We start from the raw sequence: 17502 nt of genomic DNA, 5'->3' as shown, positions 1-17502 counted from the left end.
GTGGAGCAGTGAGTGGTATTTCAAGTTTGCAAGTGCTGTGATCCTGAGCAAGCAGGGGGACCCACTCGTTCGCATTGGCACTGGCACAGGGCCCCTCAAAGTACAGCGATGTGTTTGCACAGCGGGGGCGCCTCCCACTGGCAGCGACACTTTTGCGTACTCTGAGGGGCCCTGTGCCTGTGACGTCGCCAACGAGTATTCCCCCCCACCTGATGAAGGAACCAGCACTTTCATCTGCACCTTCCTCTTTGTCCCTGTGTAAGGTGGTATAGTATGCGGGAAGGGGAACCTGACTTTCAGCAGGGTCATATTGTGGCTGTGCAGCGTGCAAGGGGAATGTAGTGGTCTGGGTCAATGTACCACAAGACTCATCTATCACTGGCTGGGCAATGGGCAGGATGAGGATGAAACACAGATATAGGCCCAAATAATAAAGTGGGCTAAATGCAGTTCAAAATTGGTAACAGGACTAACCAGGCGGTATTCCTTTGTTCAGTGGAGTAGAAAACCCAGGAGCGGCAGACACCTTTAGTAGGACCCAACCACACTAGTAGGCCCAATGCAGTTTAATATTACAAATAAAGGCCAAAAGCCTGAAGATTAAAGCTCAGGAAAATAACACAGGACAACACCAAGGTGCGGCACACACCGTTACTAGGCCCAACCAAAGTAGTAGGCCAACTGCAGTTTAATATTTAAAATGTAGGCCGAAAGCCTGAACATAGAAGCTCGGGAAAACAAAACAGGAGAAAACCCAGGAGAGGCAGACACCGTTTTAAGGGCCCAACCACACTAGTAGGCCCAATGCAGTTTAATATTACAAATATAGACAGAAAGCCTGAAGATTGAAGCTCTGGAAAATAACACAGGACAACACCAAGATGCGGCAGACACCGTTACTAGGCCCAACCAAAATAGTAGGCCAACTGCAGTGTTATATAAACAACAACTTAATGAGAGCCTGAAGATTGAAGCTCAGCTCTGTTCAGTGGAGAACAGAAAGCAGCGGCAGACACCGGTAGTAGGCCCCAACCACACTAGTAGGCCAACTGCAGTGTTGTAATAACAACAACTCCTTAATGAGAGCCTGAAGACTGAAGCTCAGGCAAGTAAACCTGGAGAACACCTTGGAGCGGCAGACACCTTTAGTAGGCCCCAACCACACTAGTAGGCCAACTGCAGTGTTATATTAACAACAACTACTTAATGAGAGCCTGAAGATTGAAGCTCAAGAAAACCAAACAGGAGAAAACCCAGGAGCGGCAGACACCGTTAGTAGGGCCCAACCAGACAAGTAGGCCAAATGCAGTTTAATATCTGATAATATAGGCCGAAAGCCTGAAGACTGAAGCTCAGCTTTGTACAGTGAAGGACAACACCATGGAGCGGCAGACACCGTTAGTAGGCCCAAACCACACTAGTAGGCCAACTGCAGTGTTATATTAACAACAACAACTTAATGAGAGCCTGAAGATTGAAGCTCAGGCAAGTAAACCTGGAGAACACCTTGGAGCGGCAGACACCGTTAGTAGGCCGCAACCACACTAGTAGGCCAACTGCAGTGTTATATTAACAACAACTACTTAATGAGAGCCTGAAGATTGAAGCTCAAGAAAACAAAACAGGAGAAAACCCAGGAGTGGCAGACACCGTTAGTAGGGCCCAACCAGGCAAGTAGGCCAAATGCAGTTAAATATCTGATACTATAGGCCGAAAGCCTGAAGACTGACGCTCAGCTTTGTACAGTGAATGACAACACCAGGGAGCGACAGACACCGTTAGTAGGCCCCAAACAAAATAGTAGGCCAACTGCACTGTTATCTTAACAACAACTACTTAATGAGAGCCTGAAGATTGAAGCTCAGCTTTGTACAGTGGAGGACAACACCAGGGAGCGGCAGACACCGTTAGTAGGCCCCAACCACACATATTAACAACAACTAATTAATGAGAGCCTGAAGATTGAAGCTTAGCTTTGCACAGTGGAGGACAACACCAGGGAGCGGCAGACACCGTTAGTAGGCCCCAACCACACATATTAACAACAACTACTTAATGAGAGCCTGAAGATTGAAGCTCAGCTTTGTACAGTGGAGGACAACACCAGGGAGCGGCAGACACCGTTAGTAGGCCCCAACCACACATATTAACAACAACTACTTAATGAGAGCCTGAAGATTGAAGCTCAGGCAAGTAAACCTGGAGAACACCTTTGAGGGCCAGACACCGTTAGTAGGCCCCAACCACACTAGTAGGCCAACTGCAGTGTTATATTAACAACAACTACTTAATGAGAGTCTGAAGATTGAAGCTCAAGAAAACAAAACAGGAGAAAACCCAGGAGCGGCAGACACCGTTAGTAGGGCCCAACCAGACAAGTAGGCCAAATGCAGTTAAATATCTGATACTATAGGCCGAAAGCCTGAAGACTGAAGCTCAACTTTGTACAGTGAAGGACAACACCAGGGAGCGGCAGACACCGTTAGTAGGCCCCAACCACACATATTAACAACTACTTAATGAGAGCCTGTAGATTGAAGCTCAGCTTTGTGCAGTGGAGGACAACTGTAATGGGAGACAGACACAATAAGTAGGCCTAAATAAGTAATTAGGCAAAATGCTGTTCAAAATTGGTAAGTGGAGTACACTTGCAGCATAGCGTGGTTCAGCGGAGGAGGGCATGTGTAATTAGTGGCTCTGACACACGAAGTAGGCCTAAAATAAAAATGAAGGCTATATTAAGTTCAAAATTGGTAAAAGGAGTACACATGTGGCATAGCTGGGTTCTGTGGTGGAGGACAACTGTTATTACAGGCTTACACAGTTACTAGCACAAATAAGTAAGTAGGATAAATGCAGTTCACAATTGGTAACAGGAGTACACAGGCGGCATAGCTTTGTTCAGTGGAGGACAACTGCAAAGAGTGGACTGGCCGAGACAGACACAGGTAGTAGGCCTACAATGGAAAGTAGGCTCTATGCAGTTTAAAGTAGGTTACAGGGGTACCCAGGCAGCATTGGTGTGCTCAGCGGAGGACAATTCGAAGGAGGGACCGCAGACAGACTTAGAAGGCCTAAAATAAGAAAATAGGCTCTATGCAGCTTCCATTATGTGGCAGGTGTACACTGGCAGCATTGGTGTGCTCAGCGGAGGACAATTCGAAGGAGGGACCGCAGACAGACTTAGAAGGCCTAAAATAACTAAATAGGCTCTATGCAGCTTCCATTATGTGGCAGGGGTACACAGGCAGCATTGGTGTGCTCAGCGGAGGACAATTCGAAGGAGGGACCGCAGACAGACTTAGAAGGCCTAAAATAAGAAAATAGGCTCTATGCAGCTTCCATTATGTGGCAGGGGTACACAGGCAGCATTGGTGTGCTCAGCGGAGGACAATTCGAAGGAGGGACCGCAGACAGACTTAGAAGGCCTAAAATAAGAAAATAGGCTCTATGCAGCTTCCATTATGTGGCAGGGGTACACAGGCAGCATTGGTGTGCTCAGCAGAGGACAATTCGAAGGAGGGACCGCAGACAGACTTAGAAGGCCTAAAATAAGAAAATAGGCTCTATGCAGCTTCCATTATGTGGCAGGGGTACACAGGCAGCATTTGTGTGCTCAGCGGAGGACAATTCGGAGGAGGGACCGCAGACAGACTTAGAAGGCCTAAAATAACAAAATAGGCTCTATGCAGCTTCCTTTACATGGCAGGGGTACCCAGGCAGCATTGGTGTGCTCAGTGGAGGACAATTCGAAGGAGGGACCAAACACAGACTTAGAAGGCCTAAAATAAGAAAATAGGCTCTATGCAGCTTCCATTATGTGACAGGGGTACACAGGCAGCATTGGTGTGCTCAGCGGAGGACAATTCGAAGGAGGGACCGCAGACAGACTTAGAAGGCCTAAAATAAAATAGGCTCTATGCAGCTTCCATTACGTGGCAGGGGTACACAGGCAGCATTGGTGTGCTCAGCGGAGGACAATTGGAAGGAGGGACCGCAGACAGACTTAGAAGGCCTAAAATAAGAAAATAGGCTCTATGCAGCTTCCTTTACGTGGCCGGGGTACCCAGGCAGCATTGGTGTACTCAGCGGAGGACAATTCGAAGGAGGGACCGCAGACAGACTTAGAAGGCCTAAAATAAGAAAATAGGCTCTATGCAGCTTCCATTATGTGGCAGGGGTACAAAGGCAGCATTGGTGTGCTCAGCGGAGGACAATTTGAAGGAGGGACCGCAGACAGACTTAGAAGGCCTAAAATAAGAAAATAGGCTCTATGCAGCTTCCATTACGTGGCAGGGGTACACAGGCAGCATTGGTGTGCTCAGCGGAGGACAATTCGAAGGAGGGACCGCAGACAGATTTAGAAGGCCTAAAATAACAAAATAGGCTCTATGCAGCTTCCATTACGTGGCAGGGGTACACAGGCAGCATTGGTGTGCTCAGTGGAGGACAATTCGAAGGAGGGACCGCAGACAGACTTAGAAGGCCTAAAATAAGAAAATAGGCTCTATGCAGCTTCCATTATGTGGCAGGGGTACACAGGCAGCATTGGTGTGCTCAGCGGAGGACAATTCGAAGGAGGGACCGCAGACAGACTTAGAAGGCCTAAAATAACAAAATAGGCTCTATGCAGCTTCCTTTACGTGGCAGGGGTACACAGGCAGGATTGGTGTGCTCAGCGGAGGACAATTCGAAGGAGGGACCGCAGACAGACGTAGAAGGCCTAAAATAACAAAATAGGCTCTATGCAGCTTCCATTATGTGGCAGGGGTACACAGGCAGGATTGGTGTGCTCAGCGGAGGACAATTCGAAGGAGGACCGCAGACAGTAAGTACTCCAAAAAACTAAATAGATGTCAATGTCTCGCCCCCAAAAAATAAAGGGGGGGGCATACTTCGGTACAGGGGTGGGCTCCTATGCTGACTTTCAAACATTCTAATTTGGCGCAAAGTATTTACTGTTGTAAAAGTAGGTAAACACTATATACAGTGGGGCAAAAAAGTATTTAGTCATTCAGCAATAGTGCAAGTTCCACCACTTAAAAAGATGAGAGTCGTCTGTAATTTACATCATAGGTAGACCTCAACTATGGGAGACAAACTGAGAAAAAAAACCCCAGAAAATCACATTGTCTGTTTTTTTATCATTTTATTTGCATATTATGGTGGAAAATAAGTATTTGGTCAGAAACAAAATTTCATCTCAATACTTTGTAATATATCCTTTGTTGGCAATGACAGAGGTCAAACGTTTTCTGTAAGTCTTCACAAGGTTGCCACACACTGTTGTTGGTATGTTGGCCCATTCCTCCATGCAGATCTCCTCTAGAGCAGTGATGTTTTTGGCTTTTCGCTTGGCCACACGGACTTTCAACTCCCTCCAAAGGTTTTCTATAGGGTTGAGATCTGGAGACTGGCTAGGCCACTCCAGGACCTTGAAATGCTTCTTACGAAGCCACTCCTTCGTTGCCCTGGCGGTGTGCTTTGGATCATTGTCATGTTGAAAGACCCAGCCACGTTTCATCTTCAATGCCCTTGCTGATGGAAGGAGGTTTCCACTCAAAATCTCACGATACATGGCCCCATTCATTCTTTCATGTACCCGGATCAGTCGTCCTGGCCCCTTTGCAGAGAAACAGCCCCAAAGCATGATGTTTCCACCACCATGCTTTACAGTAGGTATGGTGTTTGATGGATGCAACTCAGTATTCTTTTTCCTCCAAACACGACAAGTTGTGTTTCTACCAAACAGTTCCAGTTTGGTTTCATCAGACCATAGGACATTCTCCCAAAACTCCTCTGGATCATCCAAATGCTCTCTAGCAAACTTCAGACGGTCCCGGACATGTACTGGCTTAAGCAGTGGGACACGTCTGGCACTGCAGGATCTGAGTCCACGGTGGCGTAGTGTGTTACTTATGGTAGGCCTTGTTACATTGGTCCCAGCTCTCTGCAGTTCATTCACTAGGTCCCCCCGCGTGGTTCTGGGATTTTTGCTCACCGTTCTTGTGATCATTCTGACCCCACGGGGTGGGATTTTGCGTGGAGCCCCAGATCGAGGGAGATTATCAGTGGTCTTGAATGTCTTCCATTTTCTAATTATTGCTCCCACTGTTGATTTCTTCACTCCAAGCTGGTTGGCTATTGCAGATTCAGTCTTCCCAGCCTGGTGCAGGGCTACAATTTTGTTTCTGGTGTCCTTTGACAGCTCTTTGGTCTTCACCATAGTGGAGTTTGGAGTCAGACTGTTTGAGGGTGTGCACAGGTGTCTTTTTATACTGATAACAAGTTTAAACAGGTGCCATTACTACAGGTAATGAGTGGAGGAAAGAGGAGACTCTTGAAGAAGTTGCAGGTCTGTGAGAGCCAGAAATCTTGATTGTTTGTTTCTGACCAAATACTTATTTTCCACCATAATATGCAAATAAAATGATAAAAAAACAGACAATGTGATTTTCTGGATTTTTATTTCTCAGTTTGTCTCCCATAGTTGAGGTCTACCTATGATGTAAATTACAGACGCCTCTCATCTTTTTAAGTGGTGGAACTTGCACTATTGCTGAATGACTAAATACTTTTTTGCCCCACTGTAAATGTCCAGAAAGTGAAAGTAGGACACAAAACTCAAATCAATATGTATAAACACTCAGTAGGTCTAAAGAACCACAAATGAGTATAATCCAATAATTTTTTATTAATGAAAAAATAAACAAACAATGACACACATAATAAAAAGAGAACCACAGGAGACCAATGAATGGGACACAGCATGCCAAGCACACCAGGAAACCAAAAGTGCCATATATATAAGTATCTAATCAATGCCTTGGCACACCAGGAAACCAAAAGTGCCATATATATAAGTATCTAATCAATGCCTTGGCATTGATTAGATACTTATATATATGGCACTTTTGGTTTCCTGGTGTGCTTGGCATGCTGTGTCCCATTCATTGGTCTCCTGTGGTTCTCTTTTTATTATGTGTGTCATTGTTTGTTTATTTTTTCATTAATAAAAAATTATTGGATTATACTCATTTGTGGTTCTTTAGACCTACTGAGTGTTTATACATGTTGTAAAAGTAGGACAGGGCCCCTGCCTATTTTAAATAGCATCATACATGTCAAGAAATTGTTATTGTCAGTGCCAGGCATTGAAGGATTTCAGCGCATAGACTAAACAGTGGTGGAGCAGCGAGAGAAAATTTTGCAAGTGGTAGAGCACTGTTTGAGCTGGGGGGGCACTCTCTCGTGGCCGGCGGTACAGGCCCAGGGCCCCTCATGTTACAACGGTGTGTCTGACATTGGGTGCGCGCCACCACCACCAGAGACACTTCATTGTACTATGAGGGACCCATTGGCACTGCCGTCGACCAAAAGTGGGCACACCCACCTCTTCAGACAAATGGCACTCTGACGGGTGCTTGCGCCAAGTGGCAAGACCACGGCCCCGTGGGGGGAGTTAGGCCATTTAGGGAGGTGTAAACGTGTCGTATGCTGTACAAACAGCAACTGCAAATTTAGAGAATGGAACAGTCAGTAACACCAGTCCCAAAGCAAGACCTTTTTACAGGAAAGCTAGGTGTCAGCCGGGAAAGGTGGGGCAAAATAATTAGAAATCCATGAGTGGTTCATTTTAATGATGGTTAGATCATCAACATTTTGGGTCACCAGACGAGTCCTTTTTTCAGTCAGTATTGAGCCAGCAGCCCTGAATACTCTTTCTGATAGCACACTAGCTGCTGGGCAAGCAAGCTCCTGCAATGCATATTCTGCCAATTCAGGCCAGGTGTCTATTTTGGATGCCCAGTAATCAAAGGGGAATGACGGTTGAGGGAGAACATCGATAATGGAGGAAAAATAGTTAGTAACCATACTGGACAAATGTTGTCTCCTGTCACTTTGAATTGATGCTGCAGTACCTGTCGTGTCTGCGGTCATTGCGAAATCACTCCACAACCTGGTCAGAAAACCCCTCTGTCCAATGCCACTTCTGATTTGTGAACCTCTAACACCTCTGCCCTGCTGCCCCCTGCAGCTCGTGTGAGAACCATCACCGGCGCTGTGTGCTGGGAATGCCTGAATCAAACGGTCTACAAGAGTAGCTTGTTTGGTTGCTAATATTTGTTCGTGGTTCTCATGTGGCATGATATTTTGCAATTTGCCTTTATAGTGAGGATCAAGGAGGCAGGCCAACCAGTAATCGTCATCGGTCATCATTTTTATAATGCGTGGGTCCCTTTTGAGGATACGCAAGGCATAATCCGCCATGTGTGCCAATGCTCCAGTTGTCAAATCTGTGCATGTGCTGGGTTGAGGAGCACTTTCGGGAAAATCTACGTCACTTGTCTCCCTCAAAAAAACAGAACCCGGCCTTGCAACGCCAGCAGTTTCTGTTGCCCCCTGAGAAGCTTCCTCATCCAAAAAATACTCATCCCCATCATCCTCCTCGTCCTCCTCCTCTTCGCCCGCCACCTCGTCCTGTTGACTTCTCTGAGCAGACAATGGCTGACTGTCATCTAGGCTTCCTTCGTCCTCGGCTGCAGACGCCTGCTCCTTTATGTGCGTCAAACTTTGCATCAGCAGACGCATTAGGGGGATGCTAATGCTTATTATGGCGTTGTCTTCACTAACCAGCCATGTGCATTCCTCAAAACACTGAAGGACTTGACATAGGTTTTGCAGCTTCGACCACTGCACACCTGACAACTCCATGTCTGCCATCCAACTGCCTACCCGTGTATGTGTATCCTCCCACAAATACATAACAGCACACCTCTGTTCGCCATATTTACTGCAGGTGGTGTTGTAAACAGTGGGCTTACAGTGAGGGCAGGGATTTAGCGTTGCTGACTAGCTTGATTGTGAGAGGGTGCTACAACGTTAAGGGACGTTTGGTAGTTAGTCCAGGCTTGCAAGTGCATGGTGGTTAAATGTCTACGCATGCAGCTTGTATTTAGATTTTTAACATTCTCACCTCTGCTGAAGGTCCTTGAGCATTTCTTACAGATGACTTTGCACTGATCATTTGGATCTTGGTTAAAAAAATACCAGACTGCACTCTTCCTACTATCGGATACCTTTTGCACACTGAACTACTTTAACAGGATGGCCACGCTGTCCTACAACTGGTTTTGTTTTTGCCACACGTTTTTGACCAGATATGGGCCTGCCAGATGGAACCTGTTGCGATGTTGATGCCTGCTGCGGCTCCTCCTCCTCCGCTTCAGAGCTACTGCTGCCTGCACCCTGTTCCCCCAATGGCTGCCAATCGGGGTCAACAACTGTGTCATCTATGACCTCCTCTTCTATGTCCTGGGCACCTTCCTCTGGGTCACCGTGTAAGCCGGTGCTATAGCGTTCGTGACGGGGCTTAATAGTGTCATCAGTGTCAGACTCCGGATCAGTACACTGCGAGGGCAATGTTCTGATCTGAGTCAAAGGAACAGCATAATAATCTGGCTGTGGCTGTGCATCTGTGCACTCCATGTCCGATTCATCTTGTAATGGGCATGGCCTGTTAACAATTTCCCTTTCTAACGCAGGAACGGTATGTGTAAATAGCTCCATGGAGTAACCTGTTGTGTCGCCTGACGCATCCTTCTCTGTTGTTCTGGGTGAAGAACATAAGGAAGCGACTTGTCCCTGACCTGGAACATCCACTGACGACGCACTGCTCTTACATTTGGCACTTTCTGAGGAGGAGGCGAAAGAGCTAGAAGCAGAGGCAGCAATGAAAGCCAAAACTTGTTCTTGCTGCTCTGGCTTTAAAAGCGGTTTTCCTACTCCCAGAAAAGGGGGCCTTCGAGGCCTTGTGTAGCCAGACGATGACGCTGGCTCAACAACTTGAGATTTAGGTGCTATTTTGCTTTTCCCACTACCACCAGATGCTCCATCACCACCACCATCATTACCAGCTGGCAATGACCGCCCACGGCCACGACCTCTTCCACCAGACTTCCTCATTCTTGGAAAAATTAAACCAAACTAACAACCGTTATGTGGTCCTGTACAAGCAGGTAGAAGGTGTACGTGAACTTGTTGTGAATTAAAATCTCCCTTTTTTATGTGTGGGAGAATGCTGGAAAAAATGAGGCCCACTGTATTACACTACACAGTTTGATTGGCAGAAAGAGGCTGGCAGATATGCCATGAACAGGACTGACGCACGCAGATGCACACACTGGCAATAGAAATCTCACTCTTTATGTGTGGGAGAATGCAGGGAACAATCAGGCCCACTGGATTACACTACACAGTTTGATTGGCAGAAAGAGGCTGGCAGATATGCCACAAACAGGACTGACACACGCAGATGCACACACTGGCAATAGAAATCTCACTCTTTATGTGTGGGAGAATGCAGGGAACAATCAGGCCCACTGGATTACACTACACAGTTTGATTGGCAGAAAGAGGCTGGCAGATATGCCACTAACAGGACTGAAGCACGCAGATGCACACACTGTCAATAGAAATTTCCCTCTTTATGTGTGGGAGAATGCAGGATTTAATCAGGCCCACTATATCACAGTATATTTTCTGTGGCACAAAATGACTGACAGATACCACAGACAGCACTGGCACAGATTTGCCAAGATTATTCTCCCTTTATTTAATTTTTTTTTTTTTTATATATGGGAGACAAGTGAATAAATCAGGCCCACTATATCACAGTATATTTCCTGTGGCACAAAATGAATGACAGATACCACAGACAGCACTGGCACAGATGCACAGATTTGGCAAGATTATTCTCCCTTTAATTTTTTTTTTTATATGGGAGACAAGTGAATAAATCAGGCCCACTATATCACAATATATTTTCTGTGGCAAAAAATTAATGACAGATACCACAGACAGCACTGGCACAGATTTGCCAAGATTATTCTCCCTTTATTTAAATTTTTTTTTATTTTGATATGGGAGACAAGTGAATAAATCAGGCCCACTATATCACAGTATATTTCCTGTGGCACAAAATGAATGACAGATACCACAGACAGCACTGGCACTGATGCACTGATTGGCAATATAAATCTCCCTTCTTAGGTGTGGGACAGTGCAGAAAAATACAGGCCCACTGTTTTACACTACACAATTTCAGGGGCTGAAAGTGGCTGGAAGATATTAAAAAAAAAAAAAAAAAGGGACCGTACTACAATTACTATCGTCCTACAATAATCTCTGAAAAGTATGGCAGGCAGCAATAAAAAGGACTGCTGCACACAAAAAATGAGGACAAACAAACAAGATAGCTGTGCAGAAAGGAAGGAGCAACAGGATTTTTGCTTTTAAAAAAGCAGTTGGTTTGCACAGCGGCGTACACACAGCAACGCAGCGATCAGGGAGCCTTATAAGCTACAGAGCTGTTGCACAGAAATCTTGCCTCCACTGTCCCTGCAAACAAAAGGTGGTGTTGGACAGTGGAAATCGCTAGAGCACAAGCGGTTTGGGGGTTAATATACCCTGCCTAACGCTATCCCTGCTTCTGATGAAGCGGCAGCAACCTCTCCCTATGCTCAGATCAGCAGCAGTAACATGGCGGTCGGCGGGAACGCCCCTTTATAGCCCCTGTGACGCCGCAGAAAGCAAGCCAATCACTGCCATGCCCTTCTCTAAGATGGTGGGGACCAGAACCTATGTCATCACGCTGCCCACACTCTGCGTGCACCTTCATTGGCTGAGAAATGGCGCTTTAAGCGTCATATGAAACACGACTTTGGCGCAAAGATCGTGTACCGCATGGCCGATCCCACGCTGGGATCGGGTCGGGTTTCATGAAACCCGACTTTGCCAAAAGTCGGCGACTTATGAAAATGACCGATCCGTTTCGCTCAACCCTACTTATTTACTTACAGTAGGGTATTTATTTTGTTTCTGCCCTGGGCTTTGTTTTTTGGCCAGTGTGAACATGTCCTATTTTGCATGCATATGTATATGATCATATTTTTTATATTGGCTCTATATTTCACTAAACTATCATTTATTTTTAGGCTATTTTGGACCTTATAGAATTCTGAGTTTTCACTATAACTGTCAATGCTGTCAATACATGTGCACTACTGTATGGCATTTTTTACCTTTGGAGGTTGGTGTTTTAAAGAAACACTCCCATCAAAGTTTTTATCCTCTTAATATATTGCAACCATCATATTATATAGCACTGTGCACTTACAATTGCTCATTTTGCATTTCTACCAGCTAATTCTTCTGATCTACAGTATGTAGAAACAGGAAGTCTCTTGTCCCTGCATAAATCATTTCCCTCTTCAACTCCTGACCCGGCTGCTCCCTCCTCCCCCTGCCATTGACATTTCCAGAGACTTATGAGTCATACAGGGAAAATTGTCCTCCTGTTTCTACATAGAGCTTACAGTGATTCAGCTAGTCAGGTTTTAATCATGTGATGTAATAGACCTAATGGAAAGAGAAGAACTAAGTGGGTAGAAAGGCAAAATTAGCAATTGTAAGTACACAGTGCAATATAATATGATGACTGTAATACTGTATATTAAGAGGATAAAAATTCTGATTAGAGTGCTTCTTTAACTTGGAGGTCAGCAGCCTTTCTAGTGGGGGGATATTTTTGTGTTTTAACTATTGTTCCATCCTGGTAATTCCTCATTGATGTCATTTTCTGTCTGGCATTCTCCTAATGTGCTTACAGAGTTTAGGTCTCCTGTATTTTGATCTTTTCAGGCAAATGTCTACTTATAGTTCACTGAATGCCACTATATATATGGCACCTGGCAGAGTGTGGAACAGCTCTACACAATGTCCGTGCACCTCTGTAGTACATGAGTTTTTATCAGTAAAAGGCATTGTAATAGTATCATCTATGCTTTGAATACATCTTTTCTATCCTAGATACTTTTATGGCAAACCTTTAAAAGGAAACGTGTCCGTGACTGTGAGGAGTGTGTATTATTCAGAACCTGAAATTAGCAAAACTTACCAGGTAGGTGCTCTGTCATCAGATTGTTTAGAATTACTAATGGCCATATAAAAATATTAAACAATTAGGGAGACATCTTAAATGTTCAGACTTGCTGCTAAAATCCCTACCTGGGAGATAAACTATAAGTAATTAAGCTGATAATGTATCAGAGTTTTCAAATTAGACTTTTCTATATCGTGTATGTAAATAACCTCTTCAGAGACAAAGACAACAGTGATTCTAGTGCTACCTATTGGGGGTAGCAACTCTAAAAGTCAACAAATGGCCTTCACATGAGTTAGATCACATGACTAAATTGTATAGTAAGACCCTTTAAGGGCGCAGTCAGACGGCATGGGCAACGATTGCATTGCAATACTCGGACTGGCTGTCGGCTCTCTTGACCCAGGCGTGACAGCTGCATAGAAATACATGCTGTTATTCTCGGGTTAGCAGAGCCAACGGCCAGTCCGAGCATTGTGATGTGATCGTCGTCCGTGTTATACGACCATCTGACTTCCCAATGAGTGGTTGATATTACATTTTAGGATTGCTACCCCCAATAGGGGGAACTAGAGTTCTTGTCCTCACCTTCTCTAAATGTATTGAATGGCTTCTATATCTTCCTACATCAATTTGGGGCTCTCCAAAAGGAGAAGCTTTATCCCATAGACCCTTAATTACACAGCCATTTATATGCAGTAGAACACGTGTGGTATCCAATGGTAAACTATAAGGTTCTACATTGTAAAACGATTGTTCCTTATACTGAATTTTTATGAACATAACATACACATTTACACCCCAATTCATCATTTGCATTTTTTTTACGTCATCTTCATTTTTGTTTTGGAGTATTAATTGCCAGTTTTGGCACCAAATTTATCAAAATAAATTGAGATTCATGAATTTGGAACAAAGTCTAAGATGGGCCTTCTTGCCTGGAACTGGTTTTGCTAGTTTTGGTGCCAAAAGTTGCATGTTGGTGCCAAAATTCGCAATAATTTTGCCAAATACTGGCATAATAAAAAAAATACACCAGGAGGAGGACTGGAGCAATGATTTACCAAATTTATGCGTGTGTTTATGGTGGAGTTTGCAAAATATTCTGTAGCCTACAGTTATTATTTCACATTTGGCCACCTTTACATGACAAGTGAAGCAACTCTGTAACATATAATTCATTGGGGGCTTCGTTTATTTTAATTTTTAAGGCCTGAGTCATCATTATTGGCATTTCTCAAGCCAGTCTTGATGAGGGGATGTGCTAACTGGAGCATCTGACGAGTGCCGTGTGTCTCTGTGCAATACGCCAGAAATCTCACTCTAGTCAGCGACTGGAGTAAGATCTCTGGCATACGAAATGCCACAGCTCATCTAGTTATTACAAATATTAATGGGCTGTTTTCTTATTTCTCAGATCTCAGGGTCCACAAACTTCAGTTTCACGCATCAAGAAATACAAACTTTACCGTCATGGGGACCTTTAATTACTGTTACAGCCTCAGTAGCTGACGAATTCACAGGTAAATATCTTTTGTGCACTTCTTTATAAAATAGACTGGAATTTAATCTAGAAGCAATTTATTCTCATGTATTGGTTATTAGTAGTAGCAATTACTGTGGGTAATGGTTTAACCCCTTAGTGACATGCAGTGTGTGGTAAGACCCATTTCACACATCAGGTTTTTGCCATCAGGCACAATACTGGGAAATTTTGAAAAAAAATTGGATCTGTTTTTTTCTCATAGACTTGTTTTAGCGCCGGATTGCGACGGATGGCCTCACGTTTCATCCGTTTTTTGCTGGATCCGTCCAAAATTAGCTTTCCGGCGGCCGGAGAAAACGTACAGAGGAACGTTTTTTCTGTCCGGGGAAAAAATGCACAGCGACGGATCCGGCGAAAAATGGATGAGGCGTGAGGTGAAATGATGGAATCCGGCGACCGATTCCTTTTTTTTAAAGAAATCGTGCATTTTCCATTCTAGTCTCTCTCTCTCTTCCCCAATCAAGAAATCCAAACTCTATCCCCAGGTTAAAAAAAAAATTGAAACGGATTTAGCAGAAAAACGGATCCGTCGCATCAGTTTTTCACAATTTGCAATCCGTTTTTTTAAAAATTAGCCGGATTGTGCCTGATGGCTAAAAACTGATGTGTGAAAGGGGCCTAAGCCGTGGGAGAAGTACCAGATGTTGCAAAGGGGGCAGCTGGAACACGTAGCTCCATTGGCTTCAGATGGTAATGTAACAGTAGCTGAAGTGGGCTGCTGGACCCCTAAACGCTTCTCTTGTGTTCACAATTGTCAATAACAGGAGGTTCCACTTATGTATGTGATATAAGACCCCCGCAGGGACACTCCTATAGAGGTGATGTATGGGTACCTGGTGCTGGAGCAATCAAACACATGTGTGAACTTGCAAACATAACACTTTACTGAAGGAAATAACAGGTTACCATGTGTCTGGGCTCTCTCACACCACCATATAAATTGGATGAGTGCTATCTGATTTGTTATTGGATAACATACTAACCAATGTTATTCAATGGGGCAGTGCTGATGCACTTTTTTTTTTCACTGACAGATTTCACTTTGAAATCGGATGGGTGTAAGAAAAAATGGATGCCATACGGAGCCCCAATAAAGCATCCGATTTTTATGGATACATTGCATTTCTGTAACATAGAAACTGTACATGGTCCTATAAATGATTAATAGCTGCTGTAAAAGAACTGATTGTACATGGATGACAAGTGAGAAAAAAAACCGTAGCACTTTTCTGGATAAAAACTGGGTTAATTTTTTATACTGCCGTGTGAACCTAGCCTTAGTGGCACAATGGATGTACTGTAGTTCACAGCATAGGATACACTCAATGTTTTGCGCATGATCGGAGGTTTCATCTCCTTGTGAAGCAACAGGGTTAGGGCCTGGAGTACCATTTACACTACTTGCTGTAGGAAAGTACAGTCCAGATAATAATTTGTTGAAGGAGGGACCTTCACGGATCGGCTCCCTGTATCAGCACAGTAGAAGTATGGAGTTGCTCATGGTTTGAGCGCTACCGTTCCCTATTGTAGGTGATTTAGAGACCAAAGTTGTCGTGCAGAAGTCACGTTGCACTAGTTCCTGCTGGAGGCTCATCCAAATTTTCTCTCCAGTTTTCTGCTTTAGATGGGGCCCCTAAAGGGCCATTGAAACTAACATAAATCTCACCTCGAGTTGCATCATATAGTCTAATACCTGGGTCAGAGGATCCAGTGGATCCAGCACCCAGAACAGACCTACCCAAAATCGATGAACCAGCCAGTGCCACAATGGGAGCCGCTGTACTAGGAATCTTACCTAGGAGGGCAGATACTTTCCCTTTTCTATCCCCCACCCAAGCACTAACAGGATTAACCGGTCCCACTGACTGTGAAGAAAACTGCGACATTACACCTCTAAAACCAGCTAAAAACTGACTGATAAACTCCCCCAAACCGTAAAAACTATCTAAACTCCTAGAATTGACTGGCATACGATCCTCAACTCTACAAACATTTGAAGCATTAGGAGAAATACAGGACAAGGACAAACATAAAAGTGGGTTCTCACCAGGCTGACTCTGGGCAGGCACTGGAACAGTCCTCATGGTGGAGTGTAAGCATTGAACTTCGTCGTTGACATCATCACTGTCATCCTGATTGTCATCACCTGCTTTGGATGCTGCCCAACTATGACAATCTGCTGAAGTGCAAGGAGTCTGCACATGGACCAATCCCTCCTCTGACCGAATTGAATGCCAATTGCCTTCTCGATTTACCTCTGATATTCCTGAGGGGGTGTTGCTCAGAGCTCCTGTGCCTTACCATTAGAGGCCATGCCCAAGACCCATTTGCAGTTGTGCCCCATTGCAGGGCAGCATCATTCCCAGGTCTTGAAAAAATGGCTGCCGCCATGTCACAGGGCCCCTGGAAAATGGCCTCTGCATCTGCAATGGAATTGCCACGGCATCTCCACTAGACCCTGAGAAAATGGCCGCCATGTGTTCACATGACCCCTGTAAAATGGCCTCCGAAGTTTTGCAATAGAAAGCAGAGCCCGGAAGCTCCTTTTTGTACTCATGCCACTGCCTCGTCTTTCCCCTGGAGCTTCTGCCGGCAGACTGATTCCTCCTGGAGGCTGGATGGGGAAGCACCTCATTCTTCTGCTCCTGCAGAATACGTTTGGGCTCAGGCACTTAGCAGCATGGCAGCATCTCGCTAGAGGTCATGCAGGACTGCTGTCATCTCAAGAGGCAGGAGGACAATCTGGGCTTCTGTCTTCTTGGCTTTCAGGGTCGGCTCTAAGGAGAGAGTTCAGCTGCTCTTGCAGCCATTCGTGGCTGTGCTTTTCTGCTGCATCCATCAAGGCATACATCAGGGAAAAATAAAAATGCTCTCAGAATAAGCCCTCAGAATAAAGCGATGTAAAAATAATTATTTTTTCTATAAAATAGTTTTTATTGTGTAAAACTGCCAAAACATAAAAAAAAGATATAAACGAGGTATCGCTGTAATCATACTGACCCGAAGAATAAAA

General features: G+C 44.8%; 1 protein-coding gene across 1 annotated transcript in view; it reads left to right on the top strand.

Moving 5' to 3' along the window:
* The window catches only part of LOC143807873 (CD109 antigen-like), a 159120-nt gene that overhangs the window by 25551 nt on the left and 116067 nt on the right, over positions 1 to 17502 (top strand). Inside the window, exons 8-9 of the mRNA XM_077289890.1 lie at positions 12871 to 12961; positions 14361 to 14466. Coding sequence (XP_077146005.1) covers positions 12871 to 12961; positions 14361 to 14466 — 197 coding nt within the window. The remainder of the gene's footprint in view (positions 1 to 12870; positions 12962 to 14360; positions 14467 to 17502) is intronic.

Source organism: Ranitomeya variabilis, chromosome 2, assembly GCF_051348905.1.
Source record: "Ranitomeya variabilis isolate aRanVar5 chromosome 2, aRanVar5.hap1, whole genome shotgun sequence".
Classification (NCBI taxonomy): domain Eukaryota; kingdom Metazoa; phylum Chordata; class Amphibia; order Anura; family Dendrobatidae; genus Ranitomeya; species Ranitomeya variabilis.
Note: the sequence above shows the minus strand (reverse complement) of the source record. Positions and strands in the feature narration are given on the sequence as shown.